At 46.9% G+C, this 17,552-nt stretch overlaps 1 protein-coding gene across 1 annotated transcript in view; it reads left to right on the top strand.

The window, feature by feature from the left end:
• LOC121948672 (titin) overlaps positions 1 to 17,552 on the top strand; it is a 200,011-nt gene that overhangs the window by 126,198 nt on the left and 56,261 nt on the right. Inside the window, exons 142-167 of the mRNA XM_088083830.1 lie at positions 18 to 447; positions 1,044 to 1,349; positions 1,595 to 1,776; positions 1,989 to 2,118; positions 2,299 to 2,450; positions 2,544 to 2,691; positions 3,095 to 3,257; positions 4,403 to 4,554; positions 4,653 to 4,949; positions 5,787 to 6,086; positions 6,833 to 7,147; positions 7,237 to 7,385; positions 7,575 to 7,725; positions 7,843 to 8,124; positions 8,227 to 8,529; positions 8,810 to 9,112; positions 9,845 to 10,126; positions 10,704 to 10,891; positions 11,023 to 11,134; positions 11,446 to 11,748; positions 11,965 to 12,273; positions 12,724 to 13,005; positions 13,103 to 13,402; positions 13,751 to 14,044; positions 14,130 to 17,099; positions 17,223 to 17,543. Of these exons, the coding sequence (XP_087939956.1) occupies positions 18 to 447; positions 1,044 to 1,349; positions 1,595 to 1,776; positions 1,989 to 2,118; positions 2,299 to 2,450; positions 2,544 to 2,691; positions 3,095 to 3,257; positions 4,403 to 4,554; positions 4,653 to 4,949; positions 5,787 to 6,086; positions 6,833 to 7,147; positions 7,237 to 7,385; positions 7,575 to 7,725; positions 7,843 to 8,124; positions 8,227 to 8,529; positions 8,810 to 9,112; positions 9,845 to 10,126; positions 10,704 to 10,891; positions 11,023 to 11,134; positions 11,446 to 11,748; positions 11,965 to 12,273; positions 12,724 to 13,005; positions 13,103 to 13,402; positions 13,751 to 14,044; positions 14,130 to 17,099; positions 17,223 to 17,543 (9,124 nt within the window). The remainder of the gene's footprint in view (positions 1 to 17; positions 448 to 1,043; positions 1,350 to 1,594; positions 1,777 to 1,988; positions 2,119 to 2,298; positions 2,451 to 2,543; positions 2,692 to 3,094; positions 3,258 to 4,402; positions 4,555 to 4,652; positions 4,950 to 5,786; positions 6,087 to 6,832; positions 7,148 to 7,236; positions 7,386 to 7,574; positions 7,726 to 7,842; positions 8,125 to 8,226; positions 8,530 to 8,809; positions 9,113 to 9,844; positions 10,127 to 10,703; positions 10,892 to 11,022; positions 11,135 to 11,445; positions 11,749 to 11,964; positions 12,274 to 12,723; positions 13,006 to 13,102; positions 13,403 to 13,750; positions 14,045 to 14,129; positions 17,100 to 17,222; positions 17,544 to 17,552) is intronic.

Raw genomic sequence — 17,552 nt, 5'->3', positions numbered from 1 at the left:
CTGTTTCTGTCCCACAGGTCTACAAACTGACCGTGGACGGTCTCTACCAGTTCAGGATCAAAGCTGAGAACAAATACGGCGTGAGTGACGGCTGTGACTCAGAGAAAGTCCAGCTCCGGGATCCATTCGGCCTCCCTGGACCGCCACGTAACCCCAAGATCATCGCTGCCACGGCAACCACCATGACCCTGACCTGGGACCCTCCTCTGGACAATGGCGGCTCCAACATCCAGGGCTACTGGCTGGAGAAGAGGGAGCGCGGCGCCGTGTACTGGGGCCGTGTCAACCGTGCGCCGGTCACCAAGCCGTCCGTGAAGGGCCTGCAGTACACAGTGCTCAGACTCATCGAAGGAACCGAGTACCAGTTCAGGGTCGCAGCCTGCAACGCTGCTGGAATCGGACCGCCCAGCGAGTCCACAGAGTGCCGCTACGCTGTCGACCCCTGCGGTGAGTGTTACCCTCTGACCCCTGGGTCAGTGTCAATTTTTGTGCTGTGGTTGGATACCTTTTACAAGCTGCAACCTGAGCAAACTGATTTCTTCCAAAAACATGGGTAAAAGGCGGTGTGCAGTTTGGCCAGAAATTTTCACCAAATCTTAAGAAATTATTAAAAGGAAAAAGAAAATGGCCTGGGAAATAGTGTCTGAAAAAAACAGTTGTTGCTCATAATTATTTAAAAAAAAAATTTATTGTAAAAAAAACTTTTTTAAAGACTAATTTCTTGCTAATTTTTGCATGATGTCTTCTTAAGTTGCTCACTGTCCTCTTCCAGTATTTTTGCAAGAAACCAAACCGCTTTGCTCAGTTTTAGAGCTTTAAAGCATTTCTCTCTGCAGCTTTGTCAGTCTGTTGGAAGTTTTTTACTTTATTTAAAAGCATTTGCTCTTTAGGAACTCATCAGGTGAAATAAATAGTAAATATGATCAACAGTTTGCAGAATTTTTAAATTCAGATTCTGTTTGAGTCCGGCTCACCTCGATGCTTAAAGTGAAAGCTGGCTGTTTAACTCAGACTGACCTTTGGCCCGTCTGCCTGTCTCTCAGCGCCCCCCAGCCCCCCTGGATCCCCCGAGGTTAAAGACAAGACCAAGAACAGCGTCACACTCACCTGGATCCCGCCGGACAAAGACGGCGGCAGCCCCATCAAGGGTTACATCATCGAGGTCCATGAGGAGGGCTCTCCTGATTGGAGGAGGGTGAACCCTGCCGACAAGCTCCACCCCTCCACCAAGATCACTGTCCCCGACCTGAAGGAAGGCAAGAAGTGCAGGTTCAGGATCTACGCCGTCAATGCCGCTGGAAACTCTGAGCCCGCCAAGACGGGAGACATCCTGGTCCAGGACATCCTGGGTGAGAAAAACACTTGTTGGTTCGAGTTCAGAGCCGCTCGCAGCGACGTCTCTGCTGGGTATCATGTGAAAAGGCTGATGCTTTTCACTGCAGATTTGTATACAGTTCTGATTCCCAGAAATCTTCAGAGTACAAATCTGAATTGTGGAGAGCTTTGTTGTCAGTAAATCAGATCCTGATCTGACTGAATCCTGACAGATTTTTAACCTGGACGTGAACAACGTGTTGTTTTGTCTGTTGTTCAGTCGAGCCGATTGTGCATCTGGACGTGAGTGCTCAGGACCTGCTGAACTGCAGAGCGGGAACGCCAATCAGGATTTCCGCCACCATCAGCGGACGCCCCATCCCCAAGGTCACCTGGACGTTCGACGGAACCGCAGAGACTGAGAAGAAGAACGACCTCCACACGCTGCCCATCGACTCGGAGGTCAGAGTGCTCACACGTTCTCTGACTGTTTCCGTGTTTTTAACTACATATGATGCTCAAATACCGCAGCAAGTTTTTCTCTTGTGGTCTGAATTCTGCTGAGTAATGTTTAGGAGCTGGACAGAAAGTGTCAACTACAACTTTCAGACATAAAATGGTTTTAAAAATTGAAATAAATGAGTTTCTGACAGCATGCTGGTGTTTCCTCTTAGATCCACTCCACCGACACCACCTCCGTCATCGTGATCCCCGACAGCAAAATGAACCACAGCGGTCGATACATCCTCAACGCTGAGAGCCCCGCCGGACACAAGGTGGTTAAAGTCCGCGTCAACGTGCTTGGTACGTAAAGATTCAACTGTTTGCATCACATGATCGCCTCATCCTGACAGTGCACTCAGAGACTCGTGTGTCATGCAGAGTGATCATTGGAAAAATCTAAAAATATGACTGTTTTAAAACAAAAATGAAGACATCTTCGCAGTCTTCTAGTGTCTGATTTCTGGTTTCTGTGGACCACAGACCTGCCCGGACCTCCCAGAGACCTGAAGGTCAGCGACGTGACCAGAGGAACCTGCCGCCTCACCTGGAAACCTCCGGCGTGCGACGGAGGCGACAGAGTGAAGAGCTACTATATCGACAAGAAGACAGTGGACGGCAAAGCCTGGACCAAGGTAAAAAAAACCAACCAAAACACCGCCAGCATCACTGCAGAGACCTGCAGCTTCTCCCTGATCCACTGACTGACCCTGATCTGATTCTTGCAGGTCAACCCGGCCTGTGCTGCTCAGTCTTTGGTGGTTCCAGACCTGATCAACGGTCAGGACTACCTGTTCCGCATCCGGGCTGAGAACAGCTTCGGCTTCAGTCCGTTCATCGAGACCATTGAGAGAGTCAAAGCCAGAGACCCGATCCGTACGGTTCCTCTCATCATCCTCTCTGTTCTGCTGAGTTTTTATGTGCCAACTTTATTCAGCTCGAAACATTTCTGTACTTTTTATTTCTGGACTAGGAGGCTTTAAAAACACTGACAAACAAACCCTGACAAGTCCTCTGTAGTTTTGGATCAAACTTTAGATTCAGGTGGTCCATTTCTGCACACAGTCCATCATCATTGTTTGGCTTCATGAACTGACCGTCAGCTGACTGATCATATTTTAGAGAAAATTCATCTTCAGACACGCAGGACGACGCACCTCATTAGATTTACTGTGAATAATCAAACAGACAAACTCCCGCCTCAGAGGACAGGATATACATTTATTAAAAATAAAAATGGTTTCCTCTGTGATCTGACGTTGATGTGTCGCATCCTCAGATCCTCCTGACCCCCCCACCAGGCTGAAGATCACATCAGTGAGGAAGCGCGCGGTGAATCTGACCTGGAAGGCTCCAAAGAACAACGGCGGTTCGCCCATCACCCACTACAGCGTGGACCTGCTCTGCTGGGACGCCAGTGGCCAAAAGGAGGCGTGGAGGAGGTGAGAGGTCGACACGCTGAGCTCCTGTTGGCGGGAAGCCCTGTTACATTCAATAATCCGCTCAAGCTGCGCTGGATCTGAATTTGGGCACTTTGGATCAGGACTAGAAGGTTCAGATGGTCATGGAATACCTGGAAAAGTCATGGAATTGGCAAATAGCAATTTCCAGGCCTGGAGAAGTTTTGAAAAGCTAAATTTACCCAGAAAGTTTTGGAAAAGTCCTGGAATTTTGTTTCACAAACCTGCATAACAACACTTGATGCGTTCAAGGACCGTAAGAAATGTGAAAATCCAACAATAATTTCGTGTGCCTGCAGGTGTGGAAGGCATGCTTTCTTAAAAAGTCAGTATCAGGTAACAACATTCAAAGTTTATCGTTAACAAGATATGATTTATGCTTTTACAAAAGATTCTCATGCAAAAAAAGCAAAACATGGGGCGCCCGGTGGCTCAGTTGGTAGAGCAAGCCCCCCATGTACAGCGGCTGTGTCCCCGCCGGGGCCGCGGGTTCGAGTCCGGGTTCGGCCCTTTGCTGCATGTCATCCCTTCTCTCTCTCCCCCTTTCACGCTATATCTGTCCTATCAAATAAAGGCATTGAAAAAGCCCAAAATATGAAAACATTTTTAAAGACTGTTCAAGGACCGTCAGAAATTTGAAAATCCAAGAATAATTTCTGTTTTCCAGTTTCTTGCTGATAAATGGGCTCACTTTTGGGGATTTTTAAAGAAAACATGCAGGTTTGGAAGGCGTGAAAAGGAACCAATAAGGAGCATTGATGCTCGTTTCAGAGAACTTTTGGTCTTTAACATTTGCCTCAAAGTCCTGGAAAAGTCCTGGAAATGTTTTGGTAAAGTGTGTATGAACCCTGACACTGAGCATGTGTCTATTTGAGACCAGGTCAAAATTTTGCATCATCTATCTTACTCATCACTAATTTTGTAGACAGAAACAGAACCAGTCTGTCTCCTGCAGACGGACTCTGTGTGAACATAAATTAATAAGCAAAACATCACGTGAGTAACTGGTACAGGAGCTCTGTTTTCCTGTTGAAATGAGTCGGTCTTGTTTTCAGGAGACGTTCTGTCCTCATCCATCGTGTCTGAGACATTTCCAGCTCTGAGGTTTATCTCCTTTATGTCTCCAGGTGCAACAGAAGAGATGTGGACACCACCAGCTTCAGAGTGGAGGACCTGACGGAGGGAGACGAGTACGAATTCAGAGTGATGGCGCACAACGAGGTCGGACCAAGCCGACCCTCCACCACGGTTGGACCCATCGTCATCCAGGACCAGATCTGTGAGAAAGCCGTCCCTTAATTTCAAGAAAGGTTCAGTATGGAAAACAAAAGCAACGCATTTTGAACTGAGCCATAATCTCCTCTTTCTGTGCATTAGGCGCTCCGTCCATTGAGCTGAAGGAGTTCATGGAGGTCGAGCAGGGCACTGACATCAGCATCGTGGCCAAGATCCGCGGCTGTCCCTTTCCCACGCTCACCTGGTACAAGGCTCCGCCCCACAAGTCCGACGCCAAGGTGGAGGTTCAGTATGACGAGCACATCAACAAGATTGTGTCGGACGACAGCTGCACGCTGCTCATCCAGCAAGGCAAACGCCCCGACACTGGCCTCTACACGCTGGTGGCCTCCAACAGCCTCGGCAAAGCGTCCAAGGAGATGAGGCTCAACGTGCTCGGTACGAACAAACGCGTCTGAGCCAATCAGAGCGTGCTCGGTGCTCCCAGAGTTTTCTGACTGAAATATGAGCAGACTGATCTGAAACAAAAGCTGCGTCTGAATTTCAGTTAATTTGTATCTGAATTTCAGTTAATTTGTATGAGATTGTTTACCAGAAGTGGTGCTTTTTCAAACACATTAAATATGAAGCATTTGTCGTGGAAAACAGCTGATCTTTACCCAAAAGTTTCATGAACACCTCCAAACAAAAGGGTTCATACGGTCAAAAAAGAAAAACTAAACAGCAAAAGTCATGGAATTTGCATATAGTTATTTCCAGGCCTGTGAAAGTTTTGGAAAACTAAATGTACCCTGAAATATTTGGGAAAAGTCATGGGATTTGATGTGTTCAAGGACCATCGTAAATTTGAAAATCCTACAATAATTTTTATTTTTACAGTTTCTGGCTGATAAAAAGGGACATTTTTGGTGATTTTATAAGAAAACATGCCTTGAAGGCAAGTTTCCTTTAAAAATCAGTATAAGGTTATAACATTGAAATTCTCATGTTATAACAAGATGTTTTTTTGTTTTTACAAAAGATTTTCAAGATATAGGTAACTGTATGTGAAAGAGATGTCTTGTTCTAACATGAAAACATTTTTTTATTTGAGGAAAGTATCTTGCAAAAACTTGATTCACATCATGTTATGACAGAAGACTTTTAATGTTATTTTTAGTTTCTGGCATTTCTATACTTCTGTAAAATAAGAATCAATCAGAGGGAAATCAATTATAAAAACATGAACTACAGGTGTGACTTACCTGGTTGACTTGAGTTGTCTTTTATTTTCAGGCCGGCCTGGACCCCCATCTGCTCCCATCAAGTTTGAGGAGATCGGAGCCGAGAAGATCACGCTGTCCTGGCTGCCGCCGAAGGACGATGGCGGCTCCAAACTCACAAACTACGTCATCTGGAGGCGCGTGGCCAGCAGGAAGTCCTGGGTGCCCGTCACCAGCGAGCCCAAAGAGCGGATCTGGACGGTGGAGAACCTGATGGAGGGACACGAGTACGTGTTCCGGGTCATGGCCCAGAACAAGTATGGAGTTGGAGAGCCGCTGGATAGTGAGCCCGAGGTCGCCAGAGATGTCTGCAGTGAGTCCTCGTTTTTAACAAAATATGCTGTATATATCTGTCAGGAATTTTACTTCTATTGGTCTTCACTTCATAATAATCAGATTGGAGGACAAAGTGTTTTGGATTAAAGAAAGATTAGAGATCTTCAGGCTGATGAACTGAAGCATTATGTGATTTGAAATCAAAAAGTCTGAATGAATGCTTCACTTCAAGGTCCACTGATCAGAGGGGCAAAAATACTCCTTACATGAAAACATTTTTGCAAATCCAGCAAATTAAATACTTGACCAAGGAAAAACACAGATGTCGTAGATTCAAAAGCCCAAGAAAAATCAAACTTTGCTCATCGATTTGCAACAGTGGCCGCAACGTACCAACGGTGCAAGGGGTCTGTGCAGAACAGACCAACATAATAATATAGGACACGATCCAAAATCCAGGTGTAAACCCGATCTGAGGGATCCTGCAAGACAAGAAAGCACAAAAACTTCAAGGAAGAAGCTGAGTTAGCTCAAGGCACACCTTAGCCAGCCCTAACTGTAAGCTTTATCAGAGAGGAAAGTCTGAGCCAGCCCTAACTGTAAGCTTTATCAGAGAGGAAAGTCTGAGCCAGCCCTAACTATGGGCTTCATCAAAGAGGAAAGTCTTAAGTCTACTCCTGCATGTGTGAGACAGCGTCGGCCTCTGAAACTGGAGGATGTATATACTGAATTAAAATATTTGAATACTCTAACCTTCGATCTTTTCTTTTTCTCCTCCTGCAGCCGTCCCCGGTCAGGTTGAGAAGCCGACAGTAAGCGGCATCACAATGGACTCCATGACAGTTAGCTGGGAGGAGCCCGAGGACGACGGTGGCACCCCGATCACCGGCTACTGGCTGGAGCGTAAGGAGACGACGGGCAAACGCTGGACGCGCGTCACCCGCGACCCCATCCGTCCCATGGGCATGGGCGAGTCGTTTGTGGTGAGCGGACTCATTGAGGGCTCCCAGTACCTGTTCAGAGTCTGCGCCATCAATGCTGCAGGACCCGGGCTCTACAGTCCCACCACTGACCCCATCTTTGCCAGAGACCCCATCTGTAAGAGCTCCACACTGAGATCACACAAGTTTATGTTGTTTTAAATAGATAAAGAATAATGTCAACCACCTGTCTGTTTCCTTGTGTAGCCCCACCCCCTCCTCCAACCCCGAAGGTTAATGATTGGACAAAGTCTACAGTGGACCTGGAATGGATCCCTCCTCTAAAGGACGGAGGCTCCAAAATCATTGGTTATTGGGTGGAGTACAAGGAGGAGGGCACCGAGGCCTGGGTCAAGGTAAGTCTCCCAGCAAACTTGGCTTATGTCAGCCAAACTACGGGCTGGTTCAAAGCAAGCCTGAGCCAGCCCTAACTACAAGCTTTATCAAAGAAAAAATTCTTCAGTCTGCTTTTTAAGCCATATCCTCTTTAGAGATAGAAGTGTGGTTACGAATGACTTTACTTACTCCTTGTGTGTGTTTTTCAGGCCAAAGAGACCGAAATACGTGGCACCCGCTTTGTGATCCCCGGTCTGAAAACTGGTGGCAAATACAAGTTTAGGGTGACAGCTTTCAATGCTGCCGGGAATGGCGAGCCAGGAGAAGTCCCAGAGGTGCTTGAGGTCAATGACAGAACCAGTGAGTCGGTTTACACATTTCTTTCACGTCAAACTATCTCAATAATCTGACCCATTGGGAGCCTTGTCCAGGTTGGCCATGACAATCAGACTTCAGCATTGACTTTCTTCCCCCCAGTTGCTCCTGAGATTGACCTGGATGCTTCAGTGAAGGAGAGGATGGTGGTCCACGCCGGTGGTGTGATCCGCATCATTGCCTACGTGTCAGGCCAGCCTGCTCCAGAGGTCACCTGGGGCAGAGACGGAGCTGCACTGCCTCCTGAGGCTAAAATCGAAACAACGGCCATCAGCTCATCTCTGGTCATCAAACCCTGCACCAGGAGGCACCTCGGCGTTTACACGTTGAGTGCCAAGAATGCCGGAGGGGAAAAGAAGAAGAACATCACTGTGGAAGTTCTGGGTAAAATACTATTTTTATGTCAAGACGAGACAGCATCTTTAGACGATTCACAGATTTTATGTTTTTAATGAATGCATGTGACGTTTATGTGTCCTCCCTCAGATGTCCCTGGGCCAGTCGGTATCCCTGTCACTGCAGAGAACCTGACCACCGATTCTTGCAAGATCAACTGGTACTTCCCAGAGAACGACGGTGGCTCTCCCATCAGTAACTTCATCATTGAGAAGCGCGAGGCCGAGCGCAAGGCCTGGACCTCGCTGTCCTTCACCGCCAGCAGACAGAACGCCATCGCTTATGACCTGACCATCGGAAAGTCCTATTTCTTCAGAGTGGCCGCTGAGAATGCCATCGGCATCGGACCCTTCACGGAGACCGCAGCTGAGCTCGTCATGAAGGAACCAATCAGTGAGTTTACTGAAACATATATCGAGGTGACCTCTGGTCTGACAGTCTGTAAGGTGACATGTTACTGCTGCAGAGAGCTGACGATGACACAAGAGAAAGTTCTGAGATCCACCTCACAGTAAAGTAAATAGTTAAGTGAAAAAAAAAATAAAGGAAAATCAGAATTTTAAGATTATAGTACAGTACTGAATTTTGCAGACAAGAGAAGTAAAACAGAATCACTTAATGAGTTCCCATCTCCAGATATAAAGAACCACCTGAATGTTTGTGCTCCCTTCAGATGTGCCTGACCGCCCCGAGGAGCTCGAGGTCACCAAGGTCACCAAAGATTTGATCAGCGTCGCCTGGAAGCCGCCCAAGTTTGACGGCGGTTCAGAGATCACCATGTACATCCTGGAGGCGCGCATGATTGGCAAAGACAAGTTCACCCGAGTGACGAAGGAGCACCTGATGGAGAGGAAGTACACCTTAGATGGCCTGAGGGAGGGAGACACCTATGAGCTCAGGGTCATTGCCGTCAATGAGGTCGGACCCAGCAAGCCGTCGTACCCCACCAAACCAATCACCTGCAAGGACGAACTGGGTGAGGGCCCTGTCTGAACAGGACTGGCTGTTTTTAGATTCAGTGGCAGGGTTTCTGTTAGAAATCTTTAAACTTTAAGAGACTTGAAATACTGCTTTAGTTTAGTTCAAAAAGGAATGGTGTAAATAAAAGTGTGGGCAAAGTGGCCTGATTTCTTTCAAAAACATGGGATTCAGGCAATGAGTGACTCTGAAGAAATGTCCCAGAAATTAGCAAGAAATCAGTAAAAAGTACAAATATTTACCTAAAAATTAGCAAAACAAAAACCAATATGAAATACAATAAAATAAAATAAATTAAGGAAATGTTCTGAAAGTGTTTGCGAATATTGAAAATAATTATTCATTAGTAATTAGTAACAAGTAGTAACAGATAATTACAAATATAGTTCTCAGGACATTTTCCCCAAACTTTTAGAAAAATACTTTTCAAAATCTACTAATTTGTTTGAATTTGCAAGATATTTCTTGCCAAGTTGCTCATTTCCTTTTTTCCTATGTTTTTAAAAGAAAGCAAACCAATTTGCTCAAAGTTCAAAGGTTTGTGTGTTTGAAGGCAGCACACAAAAAGTAGTGTTGATCCTCCTTTTCGTATGTATCTGTATTTGTTTGTGTATGTTTATATGTTCAGTCACTCCTTCCGTTTTTTTTTAACATATTGAAAATAAATTTCAATTGAATTTAATATCTTAATTTCTTCTGACTTTGTCAAAACAATGTTCTTTCCCTGCAGAGCCGCCGACCATCGAGCTCGACTTCCGCGATAAGATCATCATCCGTGTTGGTGAGAGCTGCCTGCTGCAGGGCCGCTACACTGGCAAACCCTCCCCGTCCATCCTGTGGTACCGAGACGACAAGGAGCTGAAGGCCGACCAACACATCATGTTCAAGAACACACTGACTACCATGTCAATCGGCTTGATGAAGGCGAAGCGCGAGCACAGCGGCAAATACGTGGTGGTGGTGGAGAACAGCACCGGGTCCAGGAAGGGAGTCTGCAACATCACGGTCGTCGGTATGTAAGTGGGACTAGTGGAGAACATTGGGGCTGATAAAAGCTTGTATAATTAGCAAGACATCATTAAATTATACACACAACTAAGCCATACACTTAGACGGGAGTAGAAGGGGTGCAGTAATAGAAGGAGTCTATGAGACCTCCATAGGACACCATAAGTAATCGTGCCATCCATTTACATACGCAATTACTTAATAACAAATGTTCACTTACATTGCACTGTTTCTAGTAGCTTTTTGCGGCAGAGGAGTGGAAAACTGTTTGAAATGTTCAGATAGTTTCAGTATCTGTGCTTTAATTGATGTCTTAAACTGAAAATATAAACATTTTCTGCAAAAAGAAAGTGTTTTTATATAAAAGAAACAAACCACTCTCATCAGTAACATACAGCAGACTGGAGTACAGATTTAGATGAGAAACAGCTGAAGAACAGAATTACATCTATGAACTGATTGTGGCCGAAGTGCTGGAAACCTCAAAGCTGCAAACCTGCGACCTCCACCGAATAATGCAGGGTCGCATTTTCCTCCTGTAGAGTTGTCTGACACTGACATTGTTTCTTTTCTCCCTGCAGATCGTCCAACTCCTCCTGTCGGCCCCGTGGTGTTTGAGGAGGTGCACAGGGAGTACATGGTCATCTCCTGGAAACCTCCCCTGGACAGCGGCGGCGTGGATGTCTCCAACTACATCATTGAGAAGAGAGACACCAACAGGGACACCTGGACCACAGTGACGTCCGCCACCACTAAGACCACATGCAAGGTGGGTCCAGATGGTTGTTGTGTGATTTTAAGATCTTCAGAAAAATAAAAAGTTTGGACCAGACCAAAGATGGACATTGCAGTGGATGGGGTTTTCTAAAGAGATGTTTACATGTTGCTTCTTTGTCTCAGATCCCGAAGCTGACTGAGGGCAGGGAGTACATCATGAGGATCTCTGCTGAGAACACGTACGGCATCAGTGACCCTCTGGAGTCCGAGGAGATGAGAGCCAAAGATCTTTTCAGTAAGTTCTGCAGATGCGCTACCTGGTTCACCTAAATTTATTTCAGGAAATTACTTCTTGATCAAATTAATTTAGGTTTCATAACTGTTCCAAAATGGCATTGGAAAAATTTGGTTCAAACAAAAAAAAGGAATGAGTTTTATTTTAGAATTTATTTAAATTAAATATACAAATTTTGTAAAAAACAAAACAGAAATTCGAAAATAATTTTTCTGTAAAATAATAATACAGTGGATATTAAGAGTGGACCAGTGCAGTGGACCAGAAAGAGCCCCAATAACCCAGGTTTTTCTTCTGTGGCTCCCTTGCAGGAGTCCCAGAGGCCCCTGAGATGCCGACAGTCAGGGAGGTGTACGCCACCAACGCTCTAGTATTGTGGAACCGGCCTCGCGACGGCGGGAAGCCTATCACCAACTACATCCTGGAGAAGAAGGAGCCTGGAGCCAAGAGGTGGTCAAGAGCCACCAGAGACACACTGTACCCGGCCACTCAGTACCGAGTCCAGGACCTGATCGAGGGCTGCGAGTACGAGTTCAGGGTGATGGCTGAGAACGAGCTGGGAACTGGAGACCCCAGTGTCCCCTCCAAACCCATCCTCGCCAAAGATCCCATCGGTCAGTGCCAAATTCATGCAAATCAACTGTTTATATTTGTATTATCTTCTATGTTCACATACCTGGTTTATCTGTTGCCATCATCCAATCTCCTAAAACTCTATTGACTCTTGGAGAAATGATGCTTGTATCTATCTTTTCTTCAAGGTTTGGTCAGGTCGCCACGTTTAAGTTCTTTGTCCCTATAATTTAGTCTTTGATATGTTCTCCTCACAGTGCGTCCCAGCCCTCCAGTGACCCCCGAGGCCTACGATAAGACCAAGGACTCAGTCAGCCTGAGGTGGAAGTTGCCTCGCCATGATGGCAAGGGACGCATCTTTGGCTACCTCGTCGAGTACCAGAAGCCCGGTGCAGTGGAATGGAACCAGGCCAATGAGACCCCGGAGCAGTGCCCCGACCTGCACTACGTGGTGACGGGCCTGGCCGACAGACATGAGTATGCCTTTAGGATCTTCACTGTCAACGCCGCTGGCAAATCTGACCCCGCCTACGTCAAAGAGACCATCAAAGTCCATGACAGACTGGGTAAGGGCTTTGTTTAACTCCTCCTGTGTTTTTATCTTTAACCAGAAACTTGAATAAATACAGTTGTCTGAAGGGGAAATTTTTATGATGCTTTCGAGGCAGTATAAACTAGGTATTATATGACTTTATATATATATATATATATATATATATATATATATATATATATATACGTGTGTGTGTGTGTGTGTGTTTAATGTGACAAGAACCATTTTCACCCCTGATAAGTTTTTACACCTGAGATAAATGTTTTCCAAGAACAAATTTAAAATGAAAAACATTAACATTTTTATTTGTGATTTTCCAAATTTTGGAATACATGACAATGTAATTAAATTTTACTTCAGGTAATAGTGTCTGAAAAGCTCTATACTATTAGTTTTAGCCAGTGTATTCAAAACTTCCTATATATGCTAAAATCAGTGAATTGATTCCCTCTTCCCTCCACAGAGGCACCAGAGTTGCTGCTGGATGCCAACATGGCACGTGACCACCTGGCCATGCTGGGCACTGACATTACCCTGAGCGCCACCATCAAAGGTGTGCCGACACCCACTGTCAGCTGGAAGAAGAACGATGGTGACGTTCCCTCCCATATCACCGTCGCTGTCACCGCCAGTGGCAGCAAAATCTTCATCCCCAAGAGCACCCGGGCCGATTCCGGAAACTACACCATCACTGTGGAGAATGCTGCTGGAAAAAAATCTGCAACCTGTGCTGTGCTTGTGCTGAGTGAGTGAAACATCCACTGACACAGATTAGATTAGGACTAGATCAGTCTTGAACAAAACAAGTTGTAAAGACGATACTTGAATTTTGTTTCCACCAGATAAGCCTTCTCCTCCCAGAGATCTGGTGATCTCTGAGGTGACCAGTGAGTCTGCCTACCTGACGTGGAAGGCTCCCGAGGACAATGGTGGAGCCGTCATCTCCCACTACGTCGTGGAGAAGAAGGATGTTGCCGCCGAGCAATGGGTGCCGGTCGCAGCAGCCAATAAGAAGCTGAGTTTGATGGCCATGTACCTGATGGAAGGAATCCAGTACCTGTTCAGGGTTGCTGCTGAGAACCAGTTTGGCAGGAGCGCATATGTATTGACCAAGACACCCATCAAGGCTGTTGATCCGCTCTGTGAGTAAAAGTCATATCTCAGTTACACTGTCTAATTGTATTTTGAAAAATAAGGATTTTTCATAATTTTGTGTAAATTGCTCCAAATACTGAAGGCTCCACACTTATTAGTTAATTCAAAAGAATGTGTCTGCATTTCCAAATGACATGGGTACATTGTTTTTTTCACTTTCTCATGAAATAAACTTTTTGCAACAAAACGATCCAAACAAAAACTTTAGGAGCAGTAAAAATAATAAATGTAACTGATCAAGAGACACTCTCTGGGTTAAATCTCATCTCCAAATCTGCAACTAAAATCTAAACTAAACATCAACAATAAATTGTCCTTTCCTGGGCACCTTTCAGATCCTCCTGGCCCACCCAAAAACCTGCACCACACTGATGCAGAAAAGACAGAGGTGTGGTTGGCCTGGGAGTGGCCAGACCGCACCGGAGGAAGTGACATCACTGGCTTCATTGTGGAGCACCAGGAAGAGGGCCAGGCTGACTGGGTCACCTTCAAGACCGTCAGCAATGACCACACCCACGTCACTGGTCTGGTGGAGGGAAAGACTTACCGCTTCAGGGTCAAGGCTCAGAACGCCATCGGTGTGAGCCGTCCTGACACCAGCATACCCATCACCTGCCAAGAAAAGACATGTGAGAAATACGATTCCTACAGAGTTGTTTTTCATTGTAAATGCTGAAAACAACCTAATGTTGGTACTGTTTTGTTCTCTTGCAGTGCCACCAACTATTGAAGTTGATGTGAAGCTTATTGAGGGTCTTGTCGTCAAAGCTGGCAGTCCTATTGCCCTTCCAGCCAAGATGACAGGCATCCCAATTCCAACTGCCAAATGGATAAGCGATGACAAGGAAATCATATCTGAGGGTCGCTATCAAATTGAGACTGTTGGAACCTCCACCACCCTCAGAATCCCTGAGAGCCAGAGAGGCGACACTGGGGAGTACATCCTCACTGTGGCCAATCCTTCGGGCAGTAAGACTGTTGCCCTGCATGTCACTGTGCTGGATCTTCCAGGCCCACCGATCGGACCCATCAATATCATGGAGGTCACCCCTGATTACATGATGATCCAATGGAGGGCGCCCAAAGATGATGGTGGCACGCCAGTCACCAACTACATTGTGGAAAAGAAGGATGTGAAGAAGCCATGGGAGCCCTGGTCTGTCGTCAGCTCCAGCGGCACCAGCACCAAGGCCAAAGTGTCCAGGCTGGAGAAGGGCCGTGAGTACATAGTCCGTGTCCGTGCAGAGAACAAGATTGGCATTGGGGCAGGACTTGAGAGTCCTCCCACTATTGCCAAGCACATGTTTAACCCACCTGGTCCACCAGGCCTGCCAGAGTGCTCTGATATCACTGAGAATGCTGTGACAGTGCAATGGCCTATGCCTGACTATGATGGAGGCAGCCCCATCAGTGGATATGTGATTGAGCGCAGAGAAATGACAGGAAAGTGGATCCGTGTCAACAAAACTCCTGTGCTGGACCTCAGATACAGAGTCTCAGGCCTGTTTGAGGGCAACAGCTACGAGTTCCGAGTGTTCGCTGAGAATGTTGCTGGTATCAGTGAGCCTTCTCCCACTTCTGACCCTGTCAAGGCTGCTCGTGCCATCACCAAACCCGGACCACCAGGCAATCTTAAACTGAAGGACTGGAGCAAGTCCTATGCCGACATCTGCTGGACCAAGCCTACAAGAGACGGAGGCAGTCCCATTCTGGGCTACGTGGTTGAGATTCAGAAGTCTGGATCAGCCCAGTGGGATAGAATCAACAAGGACCTCATTAAGATGTGTGCTTATAGAGTGCCAGGCCTCATGGAGGGAATGGAGTACAGAGTTCGTGTCAGAGCCACCAACAAGGTTGGAGACAGCGAACCCAGAGAGCTGCCTGAGACTATCTTGGCAAAGGACATCCTCGTGCCTCCTGAGGTTGTTGTCGATGTGTCCTGCCGCGACTCTCTGACAGTCAGGGCAGGTCAGATCATTAGTTTGATAACCAGGGTGAAGGGCAGACCAGACCCGGAGATCACATGGACCAAGGATGCCAGAACCATATCCCGGGACAAGCGCACTCAGATTAACAACAACTACCCTCTGTGTGAATTGGTTATCAATGATGCAGTCCGGTCAGACTACGGTAAATATGCCATTGTTGCCAAAAACAGTAGTGGACAGTCACAAGCAACCATTATTGTCAATGTCCTTGACACACCGGGACCGTGCCAGAACCTGAAAGTTGCCTACGTGACCAAGAAGTCCTGCATGGTGTCCTGGGAGAACCCTGAGGACAACGGAGGCACTGAGATCACTCAGTACATTATCGAGTGCCGTCAGCCCAGCCAGCGAGGATGGACTGTTGTCTCCAATGACTGCACCAAGCGCCTGCTGAAGGCCCCTCTTACTGAAGGCTGCGAGTACTTCTTCCGAGTCAGTGCAGAAAACAAGATCGGTGCTGGTCCACCCACTGAGTCAAAGACAGCTGTGCTGGCAGTAGATCCCGTTGAGAAGCCTGGTGAACCCATTGACTTCCACATCTCTGAGATCGGCAAGACCTTCTGCTTCCTCAGGTGGAAGAAGCCAGACAATGATGGTGGCAGCCGTAATCTGGGTTATCATGTTGAGAAGAAGCCAAAGGAGGCCGAGGAGTGGGAGAGGCTTCACAAGGGTGCTATCAAGGAGACTTACTTCATGGCAGACAGGTGCATTGAAAACCAGATCTACCAGTTCAGAGTTCAGACTAAGAATGAGGGAGGTGAGAGCAACTGGGTGACCACAGCTGAAGTCCTTGTTAAGGAACAGCTTGTGGAGCCTGAAGTCAAGATTAAACTGGATGCAATGCTTGTGGTCAAGGCAGGAGACTCCATTCCTATTGAGGCAACAGTTAAGGGCAAACCCCAGCCAGATGTCAAATGGACCAAAGATGAGAGCACAGACGAGATGAGGAGGGGCCCCAGGCTTCAGATCGAAAGTGGTGTCGACTTCTCAAAGCTGCTAGTTAGTGGCGCCAGGCGCACTGACAGTGGTAAATATGTTGTTACTGCCTCCAATAGTGCAGGAACCAGCACTGCTCACGCTAAGGTCAATGTGCTGGATAGACCTGGCCCCATCAGGGATCTCAAGGTGTCTGGTATCACCACCGACAGGTGCCATTTGTCCTGGGAGGTCCCAGAGGATGATGGTGGCTGCGATATCTACAACTACATTATTGAGAAATGTGAGACCAAGAGGGGAGTGTGGTCAGTCCACTCCAATGCTGTCATCACCAATAAAGCTAACGTCACCCGTCTCATCGAGGGTAATGAGTATATCTTCAGAGTTCGTGCTGAGAATAAGATGGGTCCTGGACCTGCAGTGGAGAGTGAAGCCATTGTTGCCGGCACCCAGTTCAATGTACCTGATGCTCCTGAGGCACCAGAGGTCACTAAGATTGCAAAGGAGGAGATGACTGTGCAGTGGTCGGAGCCCGAGAAAGATGGCGGAAAACCAGTCACAGGTTACCTGTTGGAAAAGAGGGAGGAGCATGCCGTTAGGTGGTCCCCTGTCAACAAGGATCCAATTCCTTCAACTCGTTTCACAGTTACTGGACTCCTGCCCCTCCATGACTACCAGTACAGAGTCAAGGCCGTCAATGAAATAGGCATTGGCAACCCAAGCAAACCTTCACGTGCCATCACTGCCAAGGATGCAGTCGGTATGTAATCAATAATAATTACTTTTGTGTTAATTTGTCAACAAATATACTGTAGGTCACGATGGAATTATTTTAGATTAAATCCATGGCTTCATCATCACACATCTGTCTGTCTTCTTACAGAACCTCCTGCACCCCCTACCAACCTGAAGGTCACGGACAGCACCAAGTCCACCATCACCCTGGGCTGGACCAAACCTGTATCAGATGGTGGAGCTCCCATCATTGGCTATGTTGTGGAGATGCGGGTGCAGGGAAGCGCCAAGAAAGGAGACGATGGGTGGAAGAGGTGCAATGTGGCTGCTCAGTTGGTCGTGTGCGAGTTTACAGTCACAAGTCTAGATGAGAAGCTTGTGTATGAATTCAGAGTTTCGGCTCAGAACCAGGTGGGCATGAGCCTGCCCTGCGACCTTGAGGGTGCTGTGATCCCTAGAGAGATTTTAGGTGAGGACT

This window comes from Plectropomus leopardus, chromosome 10 (genome assembly GCF_026936395.1).
Source record: "Plectropomus leopardus strain MGB_pleo_1.0 chromosome 10, ASM2693639v1, whole genome shotgun sequence".
NCBI lineage: Eukaryota > Metazoa > Chordata > Actinopteri > Perciformes > Serranidae > Plectropomus > Plectropomus leopardus.
This window is presented reverse-complemented; position numbering and strand designations above follow the sequence as displayed.